This window comes from Thunnus maccoyii, chromosome 20 (assembly GCF_910596095.1).
Source record: "Thunnus maccoyii chromosome 20, fThuMac1.1, whole genome shotgun sequence".
Lineage (NCBI taxonomy): Eukaryota > Metazoa > Chordata > Actinopteri > Scombriformes > Scombridae > Thunnus > Thunnus maccoyii.
The window spans coordinates 9,132,205-9,150,825 of record NC_056552.1 but is presented as its reverse complement, the minus strand read 5'-3'; the positions used below and the strand labels follow the sequence as shown (position 1 = coordinate 9,150,825).

Sequence of the window (18,621 nt, the reverse complement as noted above, 5' to 3'; positions counted from 1 at the left end):
GGTCAATTTGACCCAGCAGTCAAACTGGAGGTAAAAGGGTGTCAGAAACGTCAGACTATTTTTTTCTTTGCAACTGTGAGACATATTTCATCCCAATCACTCACACACACACACACACACACACACACACACACACACACACACACACACACACAGAGCACACACACACAGAGCACACACACAGAGCACACACACACACACACAGAGCACACACACAGAGCACACACACACACACACACACATACAGAGCACACACACACACACACACACATACAGAGCACACACACACACACATACAGAGCACACACACACACACACACACATACAGAGCACACACACACACACACACACACACACACACACACACACACACAGAGCACACACACACAGAGCACACACACACACACACACACACACACACACACACAGAGCACACACACACACACACACCCACACACAGAGCACACACACACACACACACAGAGCACACACACACACACACACACACACACACACACACACACACACAGAGCACACACACAGAGCACACACACACACACACACACACACACACACACACACACACAGAGCACACACACACACACACAGAGCACACACACAAAGCACACGCACACACACACAGGTGCAGGTGTTACGATATTTGACGAGAACCATTTATGTTCTCGCGGGAAAACCCCACCCACATTCAGTGGACACTCAACAGGGGAGGGGCAAAACATATAAAAGATTCTCTGCATGGGAGTCCTACCAACATTACACTCTGTCAGGCAAACCTTTACAAAATGAGCAGCAGAAGCAAAAGGATGACAGTCCAGGAGGCTCTGGAAGTCATCATTGATCATGACAGTGAAATGGAGGAGGATGTGTCTGAAGATGAAGACCATCTTGAGCTAAATTCTGATTCTAATGATTCTGATTTTGAACCAGATGAGGGAATTGCTATTCCTTTTCCTCCAAGCAAGACATTCATGTCAAAAAATGGTGAAATACAGCTGACAATGTCAAGACAAGCATGACCTGTGTGAAATGTGCAAAATTAATTTGCACAAAGCACAGTGTGGTGACATGTCACTCGTGTGCTGTGTAGATGTACACACACACACACACACACACACACACCTAGACAAACACACACACACCCATGTTCATATTGCAATTGCTTGTTTGTTGTATTGCGATTTTGTTCATTTCAGTGCATGTATGTAAAACAAAATTTAAATGTTATGTTTCAATGTTATGTAAAACTATTGTGTTTCATATGTTGGTCTTTCAAAAGCGATAAAGTGGTGAAAGTTTGAACATGCATTTTTTAAAATGAAAAACGAGTGAATTATCCTAATTGAACCGTTACCTGTTAGAGGTAAGGAACACCATTGCACTAAATATTGATAGAATAGTTAGTAATGGAGTTAGTAATGAAATATTCACACTGCTTGTTAGGATTTTTTTGGTTTCGGACATCTTTTGGATAATTAAACATGCACTGGGTCAAATTGACCCGGGAACACCATTGCTGTTCCTGACAAATGAACATAACAGGAGGGTTAAGCGTGTACTCAACCTTTATTTATTTATTTATTTATGCATGATCCATGATGATGAAGATACAGAAAAATAGAAATGCATGGCAAAAAGAGTGTATTGTCAATATTTTAGAGACCCCCCCTAAAATTTGACAAATCATATTTTCAGGGGAGCTCACATCTTACTAAGAGGAGCCAAGCTCCTCATGGCTCCCCTGTAGTTCACACCCTGGTTCTTCAACATCCCTGCGAGCCACAGACTGTCCATGACTTGAAGCTACAGCAGTTTGTGTCTTTGTCTCTGTTCAGTACGGTGTTACACTGCCAGTTAGTGTAAATCAAAAAAACCTCCCATACCTCCCTAGTTGGATGAGACAAGAATTTCTTCATGCCAATAATAGAAAATAATTAACAATACATTAAAAAAACATGTTATATTTTTGACTGCAAAGAGGGATGATTAAATGTGACCTCAGTTGGACATTAATGTGTTCCTGACTTCCTTCATTTCAGTCTCCTCTGACAGTGTCTCTGTGCCGCCACAAGGTGGTGCGCTCTGCTTCAAATTCTTATGTTCTATCTAATATTACTGGTCTTTTGCAGTGTAAAATTGATGATTTCAAAACTGCAGAATTGCAGAATTCAATAGGTTCACTGTCATGGCAGCTCCAAAATATAAAAGAAAGATAATTTAGCTTCCAAATGTGAATTTTGGATCTAACTACCCTTTTTACCCCTGAACTTCTACTCTAATATGATGTCAAAACCAAGTGTGATACCACTTTAAAAATGTGAGAATTTGGGGTTGTTTGAATGGTGATTCATGTGCCAAATATGACCTTTTCAGAGGAGAAAAATGGATTGAGGATTGTGATACAAGGAGAAACAGCACACTAAATCAGAGCTCCCTTTAATTTTATTTGCAACATTTCGACCAACCACAGGTCTCCCTCAGGGAAATACCCACAGGAAACAAATGACCAGTGACTGATCGGTGAATGATCATAATCATCTAGTTACATTCATATGTGTTGAGATATCGTCATCACAAGGGAAATAAAAAGACTGAAATGGAAAGACATACAAGTAAGAATCAAACACTCATTTCATTTAAGTTTGTAATAAGGTGGGTGCCATAGGTTAAGTCATTAAAAACATTAATAGTGTGTTAAATGTTAAATTAATATAAAAAGGAATATTACATGCCATGTGTGCATATAGGTCCTGGAGGAAATAAGGAGATAAAGATTGTGTCACTGTTATTTAATGCAACATTTGTTATACTCACCGCAAAAAAAAAATTAAATTATATATTGTTAATATATATGCGTATGTGATAATTTCAGCGTTATAAAAGCATACTGACAATCTCAGACAGGAGTCTTAGGTGTTACTGACTCTGTTCCTCAATGTATTTTCACCTGGATGTGTGCAAAATGTATATTAGCTGTATTAGTTGTACTCATTTTTGCTGTTAAACATTATTACAGTCCATTTACATTTGTGATTCCACCAGGGGCTTTCCCACCACTTGTTCTTCGCCTAAAAGACCACAGACAGATGCTGTGATGATTGTTGTGGGAGTGACCACTCACTCCGGATGGCTGTTAGACTAATGACATTTTCTTTAAAACACACACACACACACACACACACACACACATAAAGGGTCTATCATTCACTTTGCCCACCCTTCTCCAGTATGAGGCAGTGGTATTATTACTGCAACAGACTCGGTGACATTTCCAGACAATACTGAGAGGACAGGGATACACATTAGCTGTACACACCTTGATGACCTTCATGATGCTTGTTGGTTTCTTCTCTCTGCTCCTCTTCACAGGTAAGCTGGGACAATGTTCAGCATGATGCATGCAGGTGTATCCTGAGAAATCTACTACAGTTTGGATAAAAGAGTTGACTTTTTTCCTGAACATTTCTTTGTGGCTTTTTTTTTTTTTTTTTTAAATCAACCTGCATTGTCTGCTTAAACCCTTAAAATTTTAAGTGTAAGAAAGTGGAAAGCTCTGCTGATTTTAAGAGTTCCTCTCCTATGTTTCTGTCATTTGCATATGTCTGATTGGTGTTTCTAATGAGTTAACTGGTGTGAGCCAGCAGTCACCACAAGGCTTTCCTGTTGACAATACATTTTCAAAAACATAGCTCATTATAGCAACAATAAAAGGACATTGGATTGACAAAATAGAGGGACTTAAGTGGACCTTTTGTTAATATAATTAGTTTAGAGAAAATTGTGCTGTGGTCCATTTCAAAAATATGAACAACATATTGCACACGTATTTAAAATGGATAGCCCAATTCAGACTCACATGACTGCGTAAAAGCTTAATCGTTTAGCAGACTGATGAGATAATACCTCATATTCCTGCCAACGCCCATCTCATAATGGCCTTTTAGTGACCACAATCACTGCATATAACTGCAGATATTAATGAGCTGTTGTTTTTCATGGTTTGATAATAAATTCAGAAGCAATTTACACCCACAGTAATTAAGTAATTAATAGGACTTACAGTAATTGATGCCCAGACATACATCACAGCCCTAAAGTTTTAATCTAAAAGTTAAGAGCATGGACATATCCTGATTTTCTTCCTTTAAAGAGAAATTTCTGTCATAGATAATGCGTCTTAATGTGTCTGCTGTAGATGGGGTGTACTCTGAGCGTAACTGCTGTTATCAGGATGTTTTAAACCACCTGAACCTGACCAAAAACAATGAGCTGTACTCCATGACCCGGCCTGTTAAAAACTACAAACAGCCCACTCGAGTATCCCTGGAAGTACTGCTCTATGCCATTCTGGATGTGGTAAGTGGTTCAAGCTTTAAAATATTTGTAAATCTTTCAAATGATACCGTCCAAAATTGGACATTCTGTATTTACTTCTACTTTAATTAGTTGCCAAATTCCTGCAGCCTTGTCTACTTGACAGACTGCCATAATAACTCTTGAACATATTGTGTAATTGAAACCAAATTTTAAATAACAGATGCATGAATCAACTGAGATTGATCCTGCAAACCTTGATGGTGTTTCACTTATACTGCTCTACAAAGGCAAAGGCAAAGGAAACTACAGAAACAGTGAAGTTTTAGAAAAAGAGTTAGTTAGATAGATTTTGTTGTAATGCCTTAATTTAATTATTTTTTAGGCTCATTATTTTATAATGAGGTATCATAAACGTAATACCTAAAAAATTCTCAATATGAACTCTTGCCCTTTTGATAAGTTTGTTTAAAGGAATAATTTTGCACACTGTCAGCACTTATGGTGAATTTCTTATATAGCTGCAGAATAGAATAGACTAGAATGCCTTTATTGTCACTGCACATAGTCGTACAATGAAATTTGCTGTGCAGCTCCTGAAAACGGTTCACACATTCATTCATTCATTCATTCGCTGTCCATGCAGGTAAGTAACAACAAAGCAGACAAAGCAGATAAAGAGAAGATAATAAAAATAACTATGAGATACTTACATTAAGTGCTATTGCACCTATGAGACGTAAATGCAAAGTGTACAGATGTTATTGCACAATTATTGCACAATTCCGCCAATTTTGTAGTTTTTCAGTTCTTTAGTGCTGTGGTTTGTAGTGTTATGTTGGGAGGGGGGCAGTGTTTGTGGAGTTCAGTTCAGTGATGGCTCTGGGGTAAAAACTGGGGCCCTGTGGCACCTTCCAGATGGGAGCAGGGAAAAGAGATGGTGAAACGGGTGTGTAACATCCTTCAGGATGCTGTTGGCTCTACGGAGGCAGCATGATCTGAATATGTTTTCCAGTGAGGGCAGGGGGAGTCCGATTATCTTCTGTGATGTGTGGATGACCCTCTGAAGAACTTTCCTGTCTGCTGCTGAACAGTTGGCATACCATGTTGTGATGCAATATGTCAAGACACTCTCTATAGAGCAATAGTAGAGAGACTTAAGCAGCTTCGTGGACAGGTTGGTTTTCTTAAGTGTCCTTAAAAAGTAGAGCCACTGTTGAGCCTTCTTGATAAGAGCAGTGGAGTTGATTGTCCATGTGAGGTCCTCAGAAATGTGAGTTCCCAGAAACTTAAAGCTGGAGACCCTCTCCACTTCTTTGCCCTTGATGTTTAGGGGGAGAGGTCCTCACGGTGTCTCCTGAAGTCTATTATGAGCTCTCTTGCTTTTTTGATATTCAGTGATAGATTATTATCAGAGCACCATTCAGCCAGTTTGCAGACTTCGTCTCTGTAGGTTGTCTCATCCCTGTTTGAGATCAGTCCCACCACTGTTGTGTCATCTGCAAATTTTATGTGTTTGAGGAGTATGTGGGGGTGCAGTCATACGTATAAAGGGAGTAGAAGATAGGACTGATCATGTAGCCTTGTGGCGCACCGGGGCAGTTGGATAGAAAATCCTTGATCCACATGCAAAGGGAGTTACTGAGACCCAGATCAAGTAGTTTGTTGACGAGCCTGCTACGGACGATAGTATTGAATGCAGAGCTGTAATCTATAAAAAGCATCCTCACATATGTCCCCTTCTGTTCAAGATGGGTCAGTGTGGGAGAGCCGTGGTGATTGCATCCTCTGTAGATTTGTTTGCTCTGTACGCATACTGGTGCTCCAGATTATAGTTTCGATTTGACTGAAGTGTTGCTCATAGTATGACTCTGATGCTGAGTTGGTAATACTAGTGCTGTTTTTACAAAAGTTTTGCTCTGTGATGGATAATTTCAAGTAGTGGGCTGTGTTTGTTGTGTCACACGTATTTCTTTGTTTACAGGTTGAGAAAGATCAGAAATTCATTCCCTACGTCTGGACTGTAATGGTGAGTTCTGTCTGTGGATGATGAAGACTGAACTTATCGTTGAGAAACTCAAATTTCTTTCCTTCAAATTGCATCTTCAAATTTTTGTCTCTCATTCTCCTTTTCTCTTTTATTTACTGTTTACTGATTTTTTGCCCTTTGTTTTTCCCTGTAGAGATGGCGCAATGAATACATTTCCTGGGATCCAAAGGAGTTTTGTGGAATTGATAATGTTTCTCTTCCTAGTGACATTTTGTGGAAACCAGATCTCACCATTGAAGAGACGTAAGTGATTTAGTAGATCAGGTATTGGTGATGAGTTACATTCATTAACTTAGTTTTAGTGCCAAAGCAATTCCAGACCTCAGATTTTTTTAATGTCTTGAAGCATTTGCCATAATGTGTGTGTCTTCACATGTCTGTGTGTGTTCTCATACAGGACAGAGAAGGACAAAGCCCCTCCAAGTCCTTATCTCACCATCAATGATAAAGGTGATGTTGAAGTTCAGAATGACCAGGTGCTGGTCAGCACCTGCAGGATGCACATTTACAAATTCCCTTTCGACATTCAGAGCTGCAACCTCTCTTTCAAATCTGTCACACACACTGGTAAGGGCGTGACGAGTTGTTTATAAGCATGTTTGTGTTTATTGTCACATGAGTGCAAATTTGGTATGCCTATCATGGGACCAGTGTTGGAGTTTGATACATAAAATAAGTGCTAAGTTTAAGAGGAAAACATATTGCTGTAAATTTGGTTGTTGTGATTAAGTGCAGAAGTGTAGGCTATTTATGTAATTGTATTAGCTAAAAAGTCCAAATTAAGTTACATGTTTTTTCTCTGCAGCATACAGATCAGTTTTGTGAATTAACTGTCTTGTTCTCTTTTGAGAGAAAAATTAGTGTCCAAGAGGATAAAAAATCTAAAACACAGGTAGCCTGCCAGCTAATGTCAGTCAAACAAGATCCTTTTCATGTTATTACGAGATATTTTTCATGTTAATCTGAGTCATTTTTATCATTGTTATTAGATACCAAACTATTCTGATTTACAAGAAACCAGTCATTTTGACTTTTTCTAGCAGGTGTAGGCTTCAGGTATCATCTCTTTAGGTACTGACTGGATCTTTTTCTTGTTTTAATGACATATAGAATTTTATTGTTTTAACTTACTGACTTATCATGTTATAATAAAAAAAAGTTTGTTTTAAATGCAAACTATGCAGGATTTTCCTAAAAAACACTCATGTAAAAGTAATCCCTCTTAATCATTGCTTATGACCCACTAGAGGTGTGTGGCTGTGTATTTATCTGCAAAGATCCTACCCTCTGCCTGTATTTTCTCATCATCTTACTATTTTGTTGTGTTGGATGGATGCTTCTGGGTGTCAACCTTTGTGCAGTGGGAGTGTAGCCCCCAGCCAATAACAGTGTGCAGAGTGTGAGGTTGGGACTCAAAACATAGTGACCAGGTTGCATCCGTCTCTCTCCTCTGCTCCGCTCTCTGTCTCTTTGTCATCAATGTATAAAGATCTGCAGGTCTGTGTGTCTGCTTGACCGAGGGCGGGCTGAGCTACACACACACAGAGCGGAGAGGCCACAGCAGACAGGATGAAGCACTGCATTCACACCAAATCCAGCAATGTGGCACCTTCCCGCAGGGTTTCTCTGAGTCACTGGCTTTGTTCTCCCTCTTTGCTCCCTCTCTTCATTCACTCTCTAGCTCACTCGACCACCACTGCTCTCTCTCTCTCTCTCTCTATCTCCCCTTCTCAGCTCGCTCTAGTGTTGTTGAGCCAGTGAGGAGGGTCCAACTTTGAACTGTGTGTTTACAAACAGCAACCAACAAATTCTGCATAGTATGCCTTTAATGAGATGCATTCATTTTGTGAAATGATAAGAAAGTTTTGTGATATAACAAGATAAAGTGATGTTATTACAAGAAAAGTTTCTTATAAAAACAGAATAATTTGGTAGTTCGCAATAATGTGAAAAGGATTGTGTGAAAATGTTTACACACGTTAACCTTAAAAAGTTTCTTGTTATAAAGAGAAACTGAGCGAATATTTTTTGTCACATACCGGTGGCAGCAATATACACTGCTGTACTGAACCACTTAAAAATTTACCTGAAAATCTCAAGATCAGTTAGTTTAGATGGTAGATAGTTTGTTCCTTAATCGAACATAACTAACCTGCTCAGCCATCAATCAAACCTACACTGGCTCACAGTCTCCCCCACACACCACCAGATTGCACCACCTATCCTCCACTGCTTCCTTTCCTTACCTAATCAACCTCAACCAATTATATTATCTCCCACCACAGCCAAGGACATTCGGCTCCAGCCAAGCGACAACTCTTCAGAGGCCACAGAGTGGTCTCGTGAGGTGATGCGGACCCAGTATGAATGGCTGTTCATCAACATGACAGTCACCACCAACAATGCCAGTGATTTAGTCAGCCAAGACATCATCGTTTACACTGTACGTATCAATACATACAATTATACAGATATTATATCATCAACCACTTTATTTGAGGTAGTTGTATTTCTTTTTTGAAAGATTGTTTTTTTTTCTCAATAACATTTTAGAGGGAAATCATCTGACAGCAGTTGATAGTTACTTTTCAAAAAAATATTTTTGAGCTTCAAGAGGTAAACTTAAAAATATTGCTAATATCTTCTTCTTTTCTGCCTTGCTTCCCTCTGTCCTGTCCGCCCCTCCCTTTTCCTTCCATTCTTTCCTCATTTCTTTCCTTCCATCTTCTTTTGATTTTTCTCTCTCAGTCCTTCTTTCCCTATTTTTTCCTTCCTTACCCCATCCTGTCTTGTCCATCAACCTTTCCTTGAGTGCATTATTGATTTGAATGTAGGATTTTTTCACTGCAGTTTACAACTTTTACTTCATTGCTTCCTTTAACACTGAAGACATGAGCAGATTGGTGATTACTTTGTTGTTGTATTCTGGGTACAATGCAGCTTTTTCAGTTGCCCCTGTTATCAACCACCTAACCCTTAAACATAATTTCACAGATCAACATGCGGAGGCGATCAGTCCTCTACATCATTAACTTCTTGCTGCCCGTCATGTTCTTCTTGTGTCTGGACTTGGCCTCCTTCCTGATCTCGGACAGCGGGGGTGAGAAGCTGAGCTTCAAGGTCACTGTGCTGCTCGCTGTCACTGTGCTGCAGCTTATTCTCAATGAAATTCTGCCTTCCTCATCAAACAGGATTCCACTTATAGGTAAAGAGGCTCAGGCTTGCCTTGAAGAGCACATACTCACCCAATGTGTAATTATTTGTCTGCATTAATGATGCTGCTGGCTCCCTTCAGCGGTCTACTGCATTGGGATTTTTGCTCTGATGCTGCTCAGCCTTGTGGAGACAATTTTTGTGATGTATCTGATGGAGAAAGACCATGTATCACAAGACAACGAGGCAGACAGAGACCGAAACCTGAGTGAGGACTGTAGGGACAAACAGGGAAAAGTCAACTTCAACAACTGTAAAGGAGGTGAGAACAAGAACCAGTTGCACCAGCTGTTTGTAAATTCAAACTTAGCCTTCTTTTAACACAAGTCTTAACTAAAAGGAGATTTACACAATCCTACATTTAAACTGGATGAACACACAAACTAGTTTTTCAAGAAGGGGTTGGCTGTTTTTAAATGTTTGTATCCACTAACTACCAGGTGTAACTGGAGTACTTAACTGAATCAACTGACAAAGATAATGTTGCACTCAAATAGCTTTATGATTTTATGGGGGAATTATGAGTTATTATAGTGCACAACTCCAACATGAAATTATTTGTCCAGCGACAAGACTCATATTAATGTAGGTATAATAATAGGGAAATAGTCCTCCTTGTTGACCACACAAGAGAAGTCAATTAGAATTATGAATGTTATAAATCTTAATTATGATTTTGCAAGGGTAAAGGTCTTTTAAGGTTAAGTGACTGAGATGCAAGCACAAGAAAACACAAATAAGTCCACTTTAGTTACATACACATTCATTACTAATACTGCAGATACAAGTACTAAACACAACAACATTTCACAAACAAGACACAAGAGGGAAAGGGAAACTGGCACACAAGGCTATGGCTAGTGAATGAATTGAATGAATGATGCAGACTTATCTATTGCGCAGTTGGTATGAGAGACCTGATAAACAGATGAGATGACTGTTACCTGAGAAGCAGTGAGTCAAATCAACGGTACAACAGCTTAGTTCTGAACTGCCAATTGAAATGACAAATAATGAAAGCACCAGAGTTAAAGCAAGTTGAAGAAGGTTTTGTACGAATACTTGCTTGCTCCCTGGGGTGGCTTCTTGCGAAAAATGTGGTCTGATGTGTTAGTTTGAGGAGTTGGAGTCTGGATTTTGTAATGATGAGTCAGTTGGCCGGTCCGAACTTGAAAAGTTCCCATTAGAGTAGAGCTCCCGGTTTTATGCTGTCATGCTCTCCTAGGCTTGATCCTCAACTCATGACTGTAGATTCTGAGATTTCACCTCCTGTTGCCCTGAGTCACATTTTTTATAGTAACTTTAGCATTCTGAAAGTGAAACAAGCAGAATGGTACTAAAAATTATGTTACTGTTATCAAAGATGATGGAATTATGTTTGTGGTGCATTTCTTGGCTTTAAGGCAGTAAAATAAAAGTCTAAATAAAGTACATAACAGCACATATTGTTATATATACACACATACTAACATGCATTATTAGTTGTCCTTAGACAAAATCTGTCTTGTTCTGGTAAATGTCTGTTAGTGTCTGTATTTCACTGGAGCGTGGTATATTGTGCAGCATGTCTTGCCTTATGCTGGTTTGCCCAGTGATCAGTTCTTGGGTTGATCATTCAAGTCCTGAGAATCAAAATACACAGAGGGATTAAAGTTGGTGCCAGCTTGTCTCTGTGAGTGACTGGCTCTTAGAGGTGAGTTATGATAACCAATGGTGGGGGTCTTTTACCCAAATGGTAATATCAGTTCACAATGTGGTGTGAATTGGTCTTCCCATCTTGATGGCTCTAATAGCTTGAAGGATTAAAGATGGTTTGGGTCAATGGTCTGGTTTGGTGACCATGCAGGAGATGGGGGGTTCCTTATCTGATCCTTTCTGTTTATTTAGATGGTCTGGTCAGTGAGGAGTTTGGGACTCTTACTTATATAGTATTGGCCAGCATTCCTGGGGGGTTGAAGAAAGAGCTGGTCTGTTGTTTGAGGCTCGTGCTGTCTGCTTTCGAAAGATGCAGGGACTTTACTCTACAACATCTACTAATTATCAGGTGTAACTGGAGTAGCTAACTGAACCAACTGACAAAGATAATGTTAGCTTGCTTGTATGACCTGTTTAAGTTGACAAGTAAAGGAGGTAGTTAATAGGGAATATGGTCGAAATATGTGACTTGACATTTGATCAGAGGCTGGTTTATGAAATATTTACATCTAATAACTACCAGGTGTAACTGGAATAACTCACTGAACAAACTGACAAAGATAAGGTTAGCTTGCGTGTATGACCTGTTAAGGTTGACAAGTAAAGGAGGTAGTTAATAGGGAATATGGTCGAAATATGTGACTTGACATTTGATCAGAGGCTGGTTTACTAAATATTTACATCTAATAACTACCAGGTGTAACTGGAATAGCTCACTGAACCAACTGACAAAGATAAGGTTAGCTTGCGTGTATGACCTGTTAAGGTTTACAAGTAAAGGAGGTAGCTAATAGGGAATATGGTCAAGATATGTGACTTGATATTTGATCAGAGGTTGGTTGTCACTAAATATTGAATCTAGTAACTACTGGGTGTAACTGGAGTAGCTAACTAAACCAACTGACAAAGATAATGTTAGTTTGCTTGTGTATGATCCGTTTAAGTTGAAAATTTGAGGTTGCTGATTGATATGGATGAAATATCTGCATGCATTCAAACTTAAAGGAAGAGTTCAACATCACCATGGTGCAACCCAATTAAATAAATTACTAGTCTGAAACTAATAATTACGAAGCACTTAGCAAGGACTCTACACATAGACGTAGTAATGGATTTACGAACAGCTGGTGCAACCCAATCCATCAACATGAAGGAGAGGCACAGAAACTACACTACTATTTCTTTTACTAGTATCATGAAGAATTTTAGTTATTTTTATTATAAATACAAACTTGTCAATTGTATTATTTTAATTTGGTAAAAACCATCTTTGTGTAAATGCTTTCAGATGTGCACGAATGGACTAAATGTGTGTGTGTCTATGATGTATCTGCTGGTGAATCTCCATCTGAACGGCTGCCTGTGGCCAAAGAGGTTAGAATTGGGTTAGACTTTAATTCTCTTCAAACAAAATGCTCAGTGTCAAATGTAACAGCTGACAATGTTACCTAATCCAAAATTGTGTTGACAACTTTTTTTTAGGGCAACAGCAGTAAACGGACAGAAGAGTACCATGCCTTGGAGAAGCTCTCAGATGAGCTGAGGGAGATGGAGAAAACACTGACTCTGCTCCTCAACAGCAGCAAGGAAGAGAAGTGTGGCTACTGGACCAGAGTGGCTAAAAGAGTCAACAGAGTTTTCTTTATTTTATATGTAACAGTGGTCAGCCTGTTCTTAATTCTTATCTTTTCAAACTGGAGCAATCCGTAGAGATGATTATTGCTATTTAATGAGAGCATATGATTGAGTCACCATTTTCTTTGATATGAATAGCTAATTACCTCCGCCAGGTGTAAGCCTGGAGGGGATCATACGTTTGGTTGTGTGTGTGTGTGTGTGTCCGTGTATCTGTTTATCTGTCCACAGCTAATCCTGCATACTACTGGACCCATCAGCCTAATATGTTTTGTCCACATTTATAACTGTATGTTCAAGGACCTCTTGTGGCTGTGGTGATTCACAGTTTTTGAATTTTATAATGCCATCCCTTATGAGTGCATCAGACACCTTAGACTTTAGTGTTTTCAGCAATCCTTGCCATTTTACGATATGCGTTATGACATAGCAAAAGGCATTTCTGGCAATTGGCTAGGCTAAAAACAAGGCTTACCTAGTCTGTTGAAGGCAACAGTTTGGCCTTTATTGTGGCTCAAAAACTGACATCAATAGAAAAGTTTGGTCTCATCTTGAACTAGAGCATCTGCTGATTAATTCCATACGCGATATGTTATGATCCACTAAAGTTAGGCACAGTATAACATGAATAAATCCTTGTTCTTGTTATCTTCACTGCCGTCTGTACACACCTGGCAGAGATCTGCACTCTACTGAGTACACTCTTCTAGTCATCATTTAATTTCCTTTTTGTGCTGGCAGAAAATGAATAAACAAATACTTTCTCCTTTTTTTGAGTTTGATGTGTACCTGATTTGCATTGGTATGGACTACTTGCAGGAAATAGCACATCCATGACAAAAGCGCTCACCTTCCCCGCTTACTTGGTTGTTCTATGCAACTGCTTTGAAAACATGCATCGCACTCTTTGTATTGCACAAATAAACTATTAAAGAATCTAAATTTTCTCCTTTTAGCTAAATGTTATGCTCTGTACAAAAATATATTAGGAAGTGTAAATCAATTCACTGTCAGTTTTGGTGAAGTTTGGATTCATTTGGTGTTTTAAAAATAGATTTTGCTCTATGGATGGTAGTGTCGCAGGGTTCCACGCTAACGTTTTCCTAAGGTGTACATATGCTCCTAAATGAAAAAAATTAGGAGCACACAAAGAAATTCAGGAGCCCAGTGAAAAATGTTCAAGTAACTCAGAGTTTATATAAGTCATTACTATGTCTTACTGTCTTTATCAGTCTTTATGTGTCAAACAGACTCAAATTCAAATGCACTGAGGGCAGCCTGATGCAAGATCTGTATTCTGAGAGAACATCATTTCTCCAAGCGGAGTATCACTGAGCAGGAACAGGAACTGAACTATCATTCACCTTTTTGTGTTGGACCACAGACAAAAAGTTAATTCATTAATCAGGATCAGTCCTCAAGTAGCCACAGTCCTGCTGTTTATCATGTTAATAGCTGTGTCTCAATTCAGGGGCCTCATCCTTAGAGGGCTGCATTTGAAGACTGAATGCGTCACAGCGGCGCAACCAAGGCTGTCTCATTTTGAAGGCTGGAAGAGGAGGATACAATGGCTGGATCCTTTGCAGCCCAACTTATCCCAGAATGCATTTCAGTCCGTTTGTTTTTTTTAAATGTAAGTTTTGGGTTTCAACTCACTCAAATAGCTAACAATATGACAAAAAAATAAGGCCCTTAAAACCTCAAATTGTTGTTAAAATAGTGACATTAACTGATGTTATCTATTTGGACTTACTGCAATTCGGCCGCCCGCATCCAACCAAAGTTACAGCTTTTGAAAGTCAAGCTTTTAAAGACTTCACTTTCAAAATTAAGAGGTTCAGAGGTTAACTTATACATTACTGAAATTGTGGCATTTTCATATATAACTTAGACTTCATATTACATACAAATGGAGCAAGGTGAACAAATTTAGACTGTTGTGAACCCTGCTTGGTTTTCAGACAGTTGAAAAGTCACTTTCAATGTCCAGTACAAATGTAGGGATTGATTACATGGCTAACGTCAACCCGAAGTTGGTCATTTTGCTATTTAAACTGCCGTTGTTTGGTGGTGTGAAGCAAAATGTACAGTAACATTTCATTTTGTTTTAAGGAGCAAGGAGCATACTGCTCAGTCTATTAAAATGAGGGTAGGAAAAGATCACTTCTTTGCCGGGGCAAAAAACTCAGCCAGTGTAGCTTGGAGGTAAGGCAACAGTATCCATTTGTAATGTCTCCATTTTATCTTCATCTTGTACTGAAGGTTATTGTTAAATTAGCCCTCATCCTATACAAAGCCCATGATGATAAGACAACCAGGAGATGGGGCAATAGTACCGTTACAGGGATGCAAGCTGTGACTGTCACCTTTTTCTGTAACCCAAAATAGGGCTTCCAAGTAAATGATTTCTGGGGGATGTTGTGTATTTCCTTCTGTGTCACTTTTTCCAACCTTCCTAAGTTTGCATCCCTGTGTTAACATGATTGATAAGTGTTTCCCTTTTCTCTTGTTTTCTCTCTGTGATTAGGACAATTCTGGAGGAAATGGGCCTGCAGGACATGGTGACTCCTCAGCAAGCAAAAAAAAAGGAATAATAAAAAAAAGTGTTTACATATGATTTTAAATTGAAATTACATTTATTATGATCATGCAAGTTGATAAACAAATTTTTGCTGAAATTATTTCCGCTGTTGCTGTTGTTTTGGTTGTTAACTGCCATGACTGATTTCCTCTGCCTTAGGATTGTAAGTGTCCAGGGTCAGGGGAGGGCATGAGTGGGAAACCCACTGCTGCAACTTGGCTGTGGTTTGTCCTAATGGATGAGATGTTGGGACAGACCTCCTGTTCTTATTGTCTCCATTGCTGGGCCACGTGCAGCAGTGGATGACCAGAGACGGAAAGCCAGCCAAAGCCAGTCAACAGAAAGAGAGGGAGAGATGAGCTCATTCTTGAGCTCATTAAGGAAGACATGAGCTGGCAGAGAGAGGAAAAGAAGAGATGGATGGACAGGGTGTTCTCTCTACTCAAGAGTGTAATTAAAAAATAGCATTGAATGACCGCATATATCATTTGAATGCAGCAAAATAAAGTAATTGTTGAATACATTGTTTATTTAGTCTTTACAACTATTTACAACATATTTAATCTTTAAACTTTTCAGCCATTTACAACATGTCATTTTTCATCTTGACAACTATTTAGAACATAACCAAAGTAAACCAGTATATATATATATATATATATATATATATATATATATATATATATATATAGTATCATAGTATATCATAGTATTTAGAGCCATCGTCCATACCAAGTGGAAACAAACATGATTTATCAGAAACTAATAATAATAATAATAATAATTAAAACTGACAGCTTTAATATAAACCCATAGTATTGTTAAATTATAAGTGTTTCCATATGGGGAAAAAGAAGGCAAGAAATTAAGTGTGCCCTGGAAAATATGTTAAAGCTTGGCACTTTAATCAGTCTGCCAGTTTATGCTTGACATTTCTCCTATCAGACGTAGCTCTCACAAACATCAATCTGCTTTACTTGTGAAACTTTAATAGTGGAAACAATAATAGTGGAAACAAGAAGTAAAATTGATCTGCCCACATGCAGCCAAGTGTCCAGGGTGTTGACTAATTAGGTAAAATAGGAATAAATTAATAAATAAAAGACAGAAGTGTTGGTCATTTAATCTTACCAACCCTCTGGTAGTGCGGCGAGATAATTGTTAATTCAGTTCAACAACATTGATTTTTTTATAGAGTGACACGGACAACTTTCAATTTAGACAGTGGTTCGATTCACACAAATTTATAAAAAAAACCTTTACTGGTATCTGAAAGTTTTGGTTGTATATGTGTGAAATTTCTGTTTCTGTTTCATCCCCAGTTCCATGGGGGTGAATGGGATTTTGTTTTTGGTTCTCACAGTGTGAAAAATCAAATACATTTTTTTTTAATAGCAGCATCTCTTTTCTGAAAACTGTGTCCCAAAAACTGTTCACAGTGTGACGTGGATAATCCAGAGTGATGGGGATACTGCTCCTGAAAAGAGATGCGGCTGCTGATTTTTTAAATTGCCATTTTACTGTACAGTTCAGTGATCACCACAAACAAAATCACATTCACCTCCATTGTTTTAGGATAGAGGCAAAGGTCTTGGAGATGAATATCTTAAAACCAGTTAAAACCAAAACTATCTGCATGGCTGAGAAAATATTGTAAAATCAAATTGAAATGGATTTAAATGACTGCAAATTGCTCACATTTGATAAGAGTCCTGCTAACGACCATCTCATAATGGCTTTTAGTGACCACAGTCGCTGGATATTGCTGCAGATATTTGTTAGATTTTCATGGTTTGAAAATGAATTTATAATCAGTTTATACCCACCGAGACAAATGTTGGTGATTTCCTTTAGAGCACATAACAGAAACTCTGGTGTTCAGACAAACAAGCTCTGATTTAAAAGCACATTTCTTTCCTTTTAAGAATTAACTCTCTGACAGAGAATGTGTCTTGGTATTCTTGCAGTAGATGGGGCGTCCTCTGAGGATAACTGCAGTTATCAGCATCTTTTTAACTACCTGAACCTGAGTCTGTCCAGTAAAAATGATCTGTACACCATGTCCCGGCCTGTTAAACACCCCAATACGACTATGAAAGTAGATCTGGAAGTGATAATCTATGCCATCCCAGGTAGGCAGCTAAGCTAAGCTTCAAATTTTCTGTTTTTTGTTTGTTTGTTTTGTTTTTCAATGATAATTATTATTTCCTCTGCCAAGGAGGGTATTTTTTGTTGTATATGTGTGAAATTTCTGTTGTCATCCTCAGTTCCATGGGGGTGAATGGGATTTTGTTTGTGATTCTCACAGTGTGAAAAATCAAATACATTTTCATTGTATTCATTTACATTGTCCTGAAAACTTTTCACAGTGTGAGGTGGATAATCTAAAGAGGATGCGATTCACGGAGAGAGACGCTGCTGTTGATTTCTTAAATTGCCATTTTACTGTACAGTGATCACCACAAACAAAATCCCATTCACCTCCATTGTTTTAGGGTTGAGGCAAAGATCTCTGAGGTGAATATCTTTAAACCAGTTAAAACCAAAACTATCTGCATGGCTGAGAAAATATTGTAAATTTAGTGAAATGACCCTTGTTAGTTTTTTTTCAGAATGCCATGTTTTACAGTTGACTTATGTCTTTATATGTGTATTTATTATATTATATTACAAAGAATATTTCAAAATGTAATACTCAAAATTGTGTTCTGGGAGAGCTTAGTGTTGATTTGAGCGACCTGCTTTTGGAAAACATACTGTATAGCAGATGGATCTCAAATTGAAATGGATTTAAATGACTGCAAAATGCTCAGATTTGATGAGATAAAAGGTGCAGTCCTGCCAACGCCCATCTCATAATCCTTTTAGTGACCACAGTCACATTACTGCAGATATTTGTGTGTTTTTCCTGGTTTGAAGTTCAGAAGCAGTTTATACCCACAGACACTGATGTTTGTCATTTTTTTCTATATTATAAGTAATGATATAATAGTAATAAGAGAACATACGGTAAATGATGTCCAGACAAACATCACAGCCATGAAGTTTTAATCTAAAAGAAAAATTAAGAGCATGGACATATCCTGATTTCCTTCCTTTAAAGAGTAACTTCTGT

The 18,621-nt window shown here is 38.4% G+C and overlaps 1 protein-coding gene across 5 annotated transcripts; it reads left to right on the top strand.

Moving 5' to 3' along the window:
* The first annotated feature begins 606 nt into the window (after positions 1–606).
* Positions 607–13,922, top strand: LOC121886738 (5-hydroxytryptamine receptor 3A-like). Of its 5 annotated transcripts, none has more exons than XM_042396978.1 (10): positions 607–2,630; positions 4,214–4,374; positions 6,317–6,361; positions 6,516–6,625; positions 6,780–6,949; positions 8,668–8,825; positions 9,377–9,587; positions 9,678–9,857; positions 12,579–12,664; positions 12,773–13,922. In XM_042396978.1, exons 1-10 carry the CDS (start codon positions 2,615–2,617, stop codon positions 12,998–13,000), a joined length of 1,365 nt encoding a protein of 454 aa, XP_042252912.1. In that variant the 5' UTR covers positions 607–2,614; the 3' UTR covers positions 13,001–13,922. The 5 variants fall into 5 exon arrangements, with proteins under 5 accessions (XP_042252912.1, XP_042252913.1, XP_042252911.1 ...); XM_042396979.1 differs by having other exon boundaries at positions 607–3,387; positions 6,780–6,832; XM_042396977.1 differs by having other exon boundaries at positions 607–3,387.
* Positions 13,923–18,621: the final 4,699 nt, after the last annotated feature.

Coding starts and splice junctions, on each gene's coding strand:
- LOC121886738 (XM_042396977.1), top strand. CDS start 3,339: ATGACCTTCATGATGCTTGTTGGTTTCTTCTCTCTGCTCCTCTTCACA. Junction 6,950..8,667: donor CAAATCTGTCACACACACTG/GTAAGGGCGTGA, acceptor CTCCCACCACAG/CCAAGGACATTCGGCTCCAG. Junction 9,858..12,578: donor CTTCAACAACTGTAAAGGAG/GTGAGAACAAGA, acceptor AAATGCTTTCAG/ATGTGCACGAATGGACTAAA.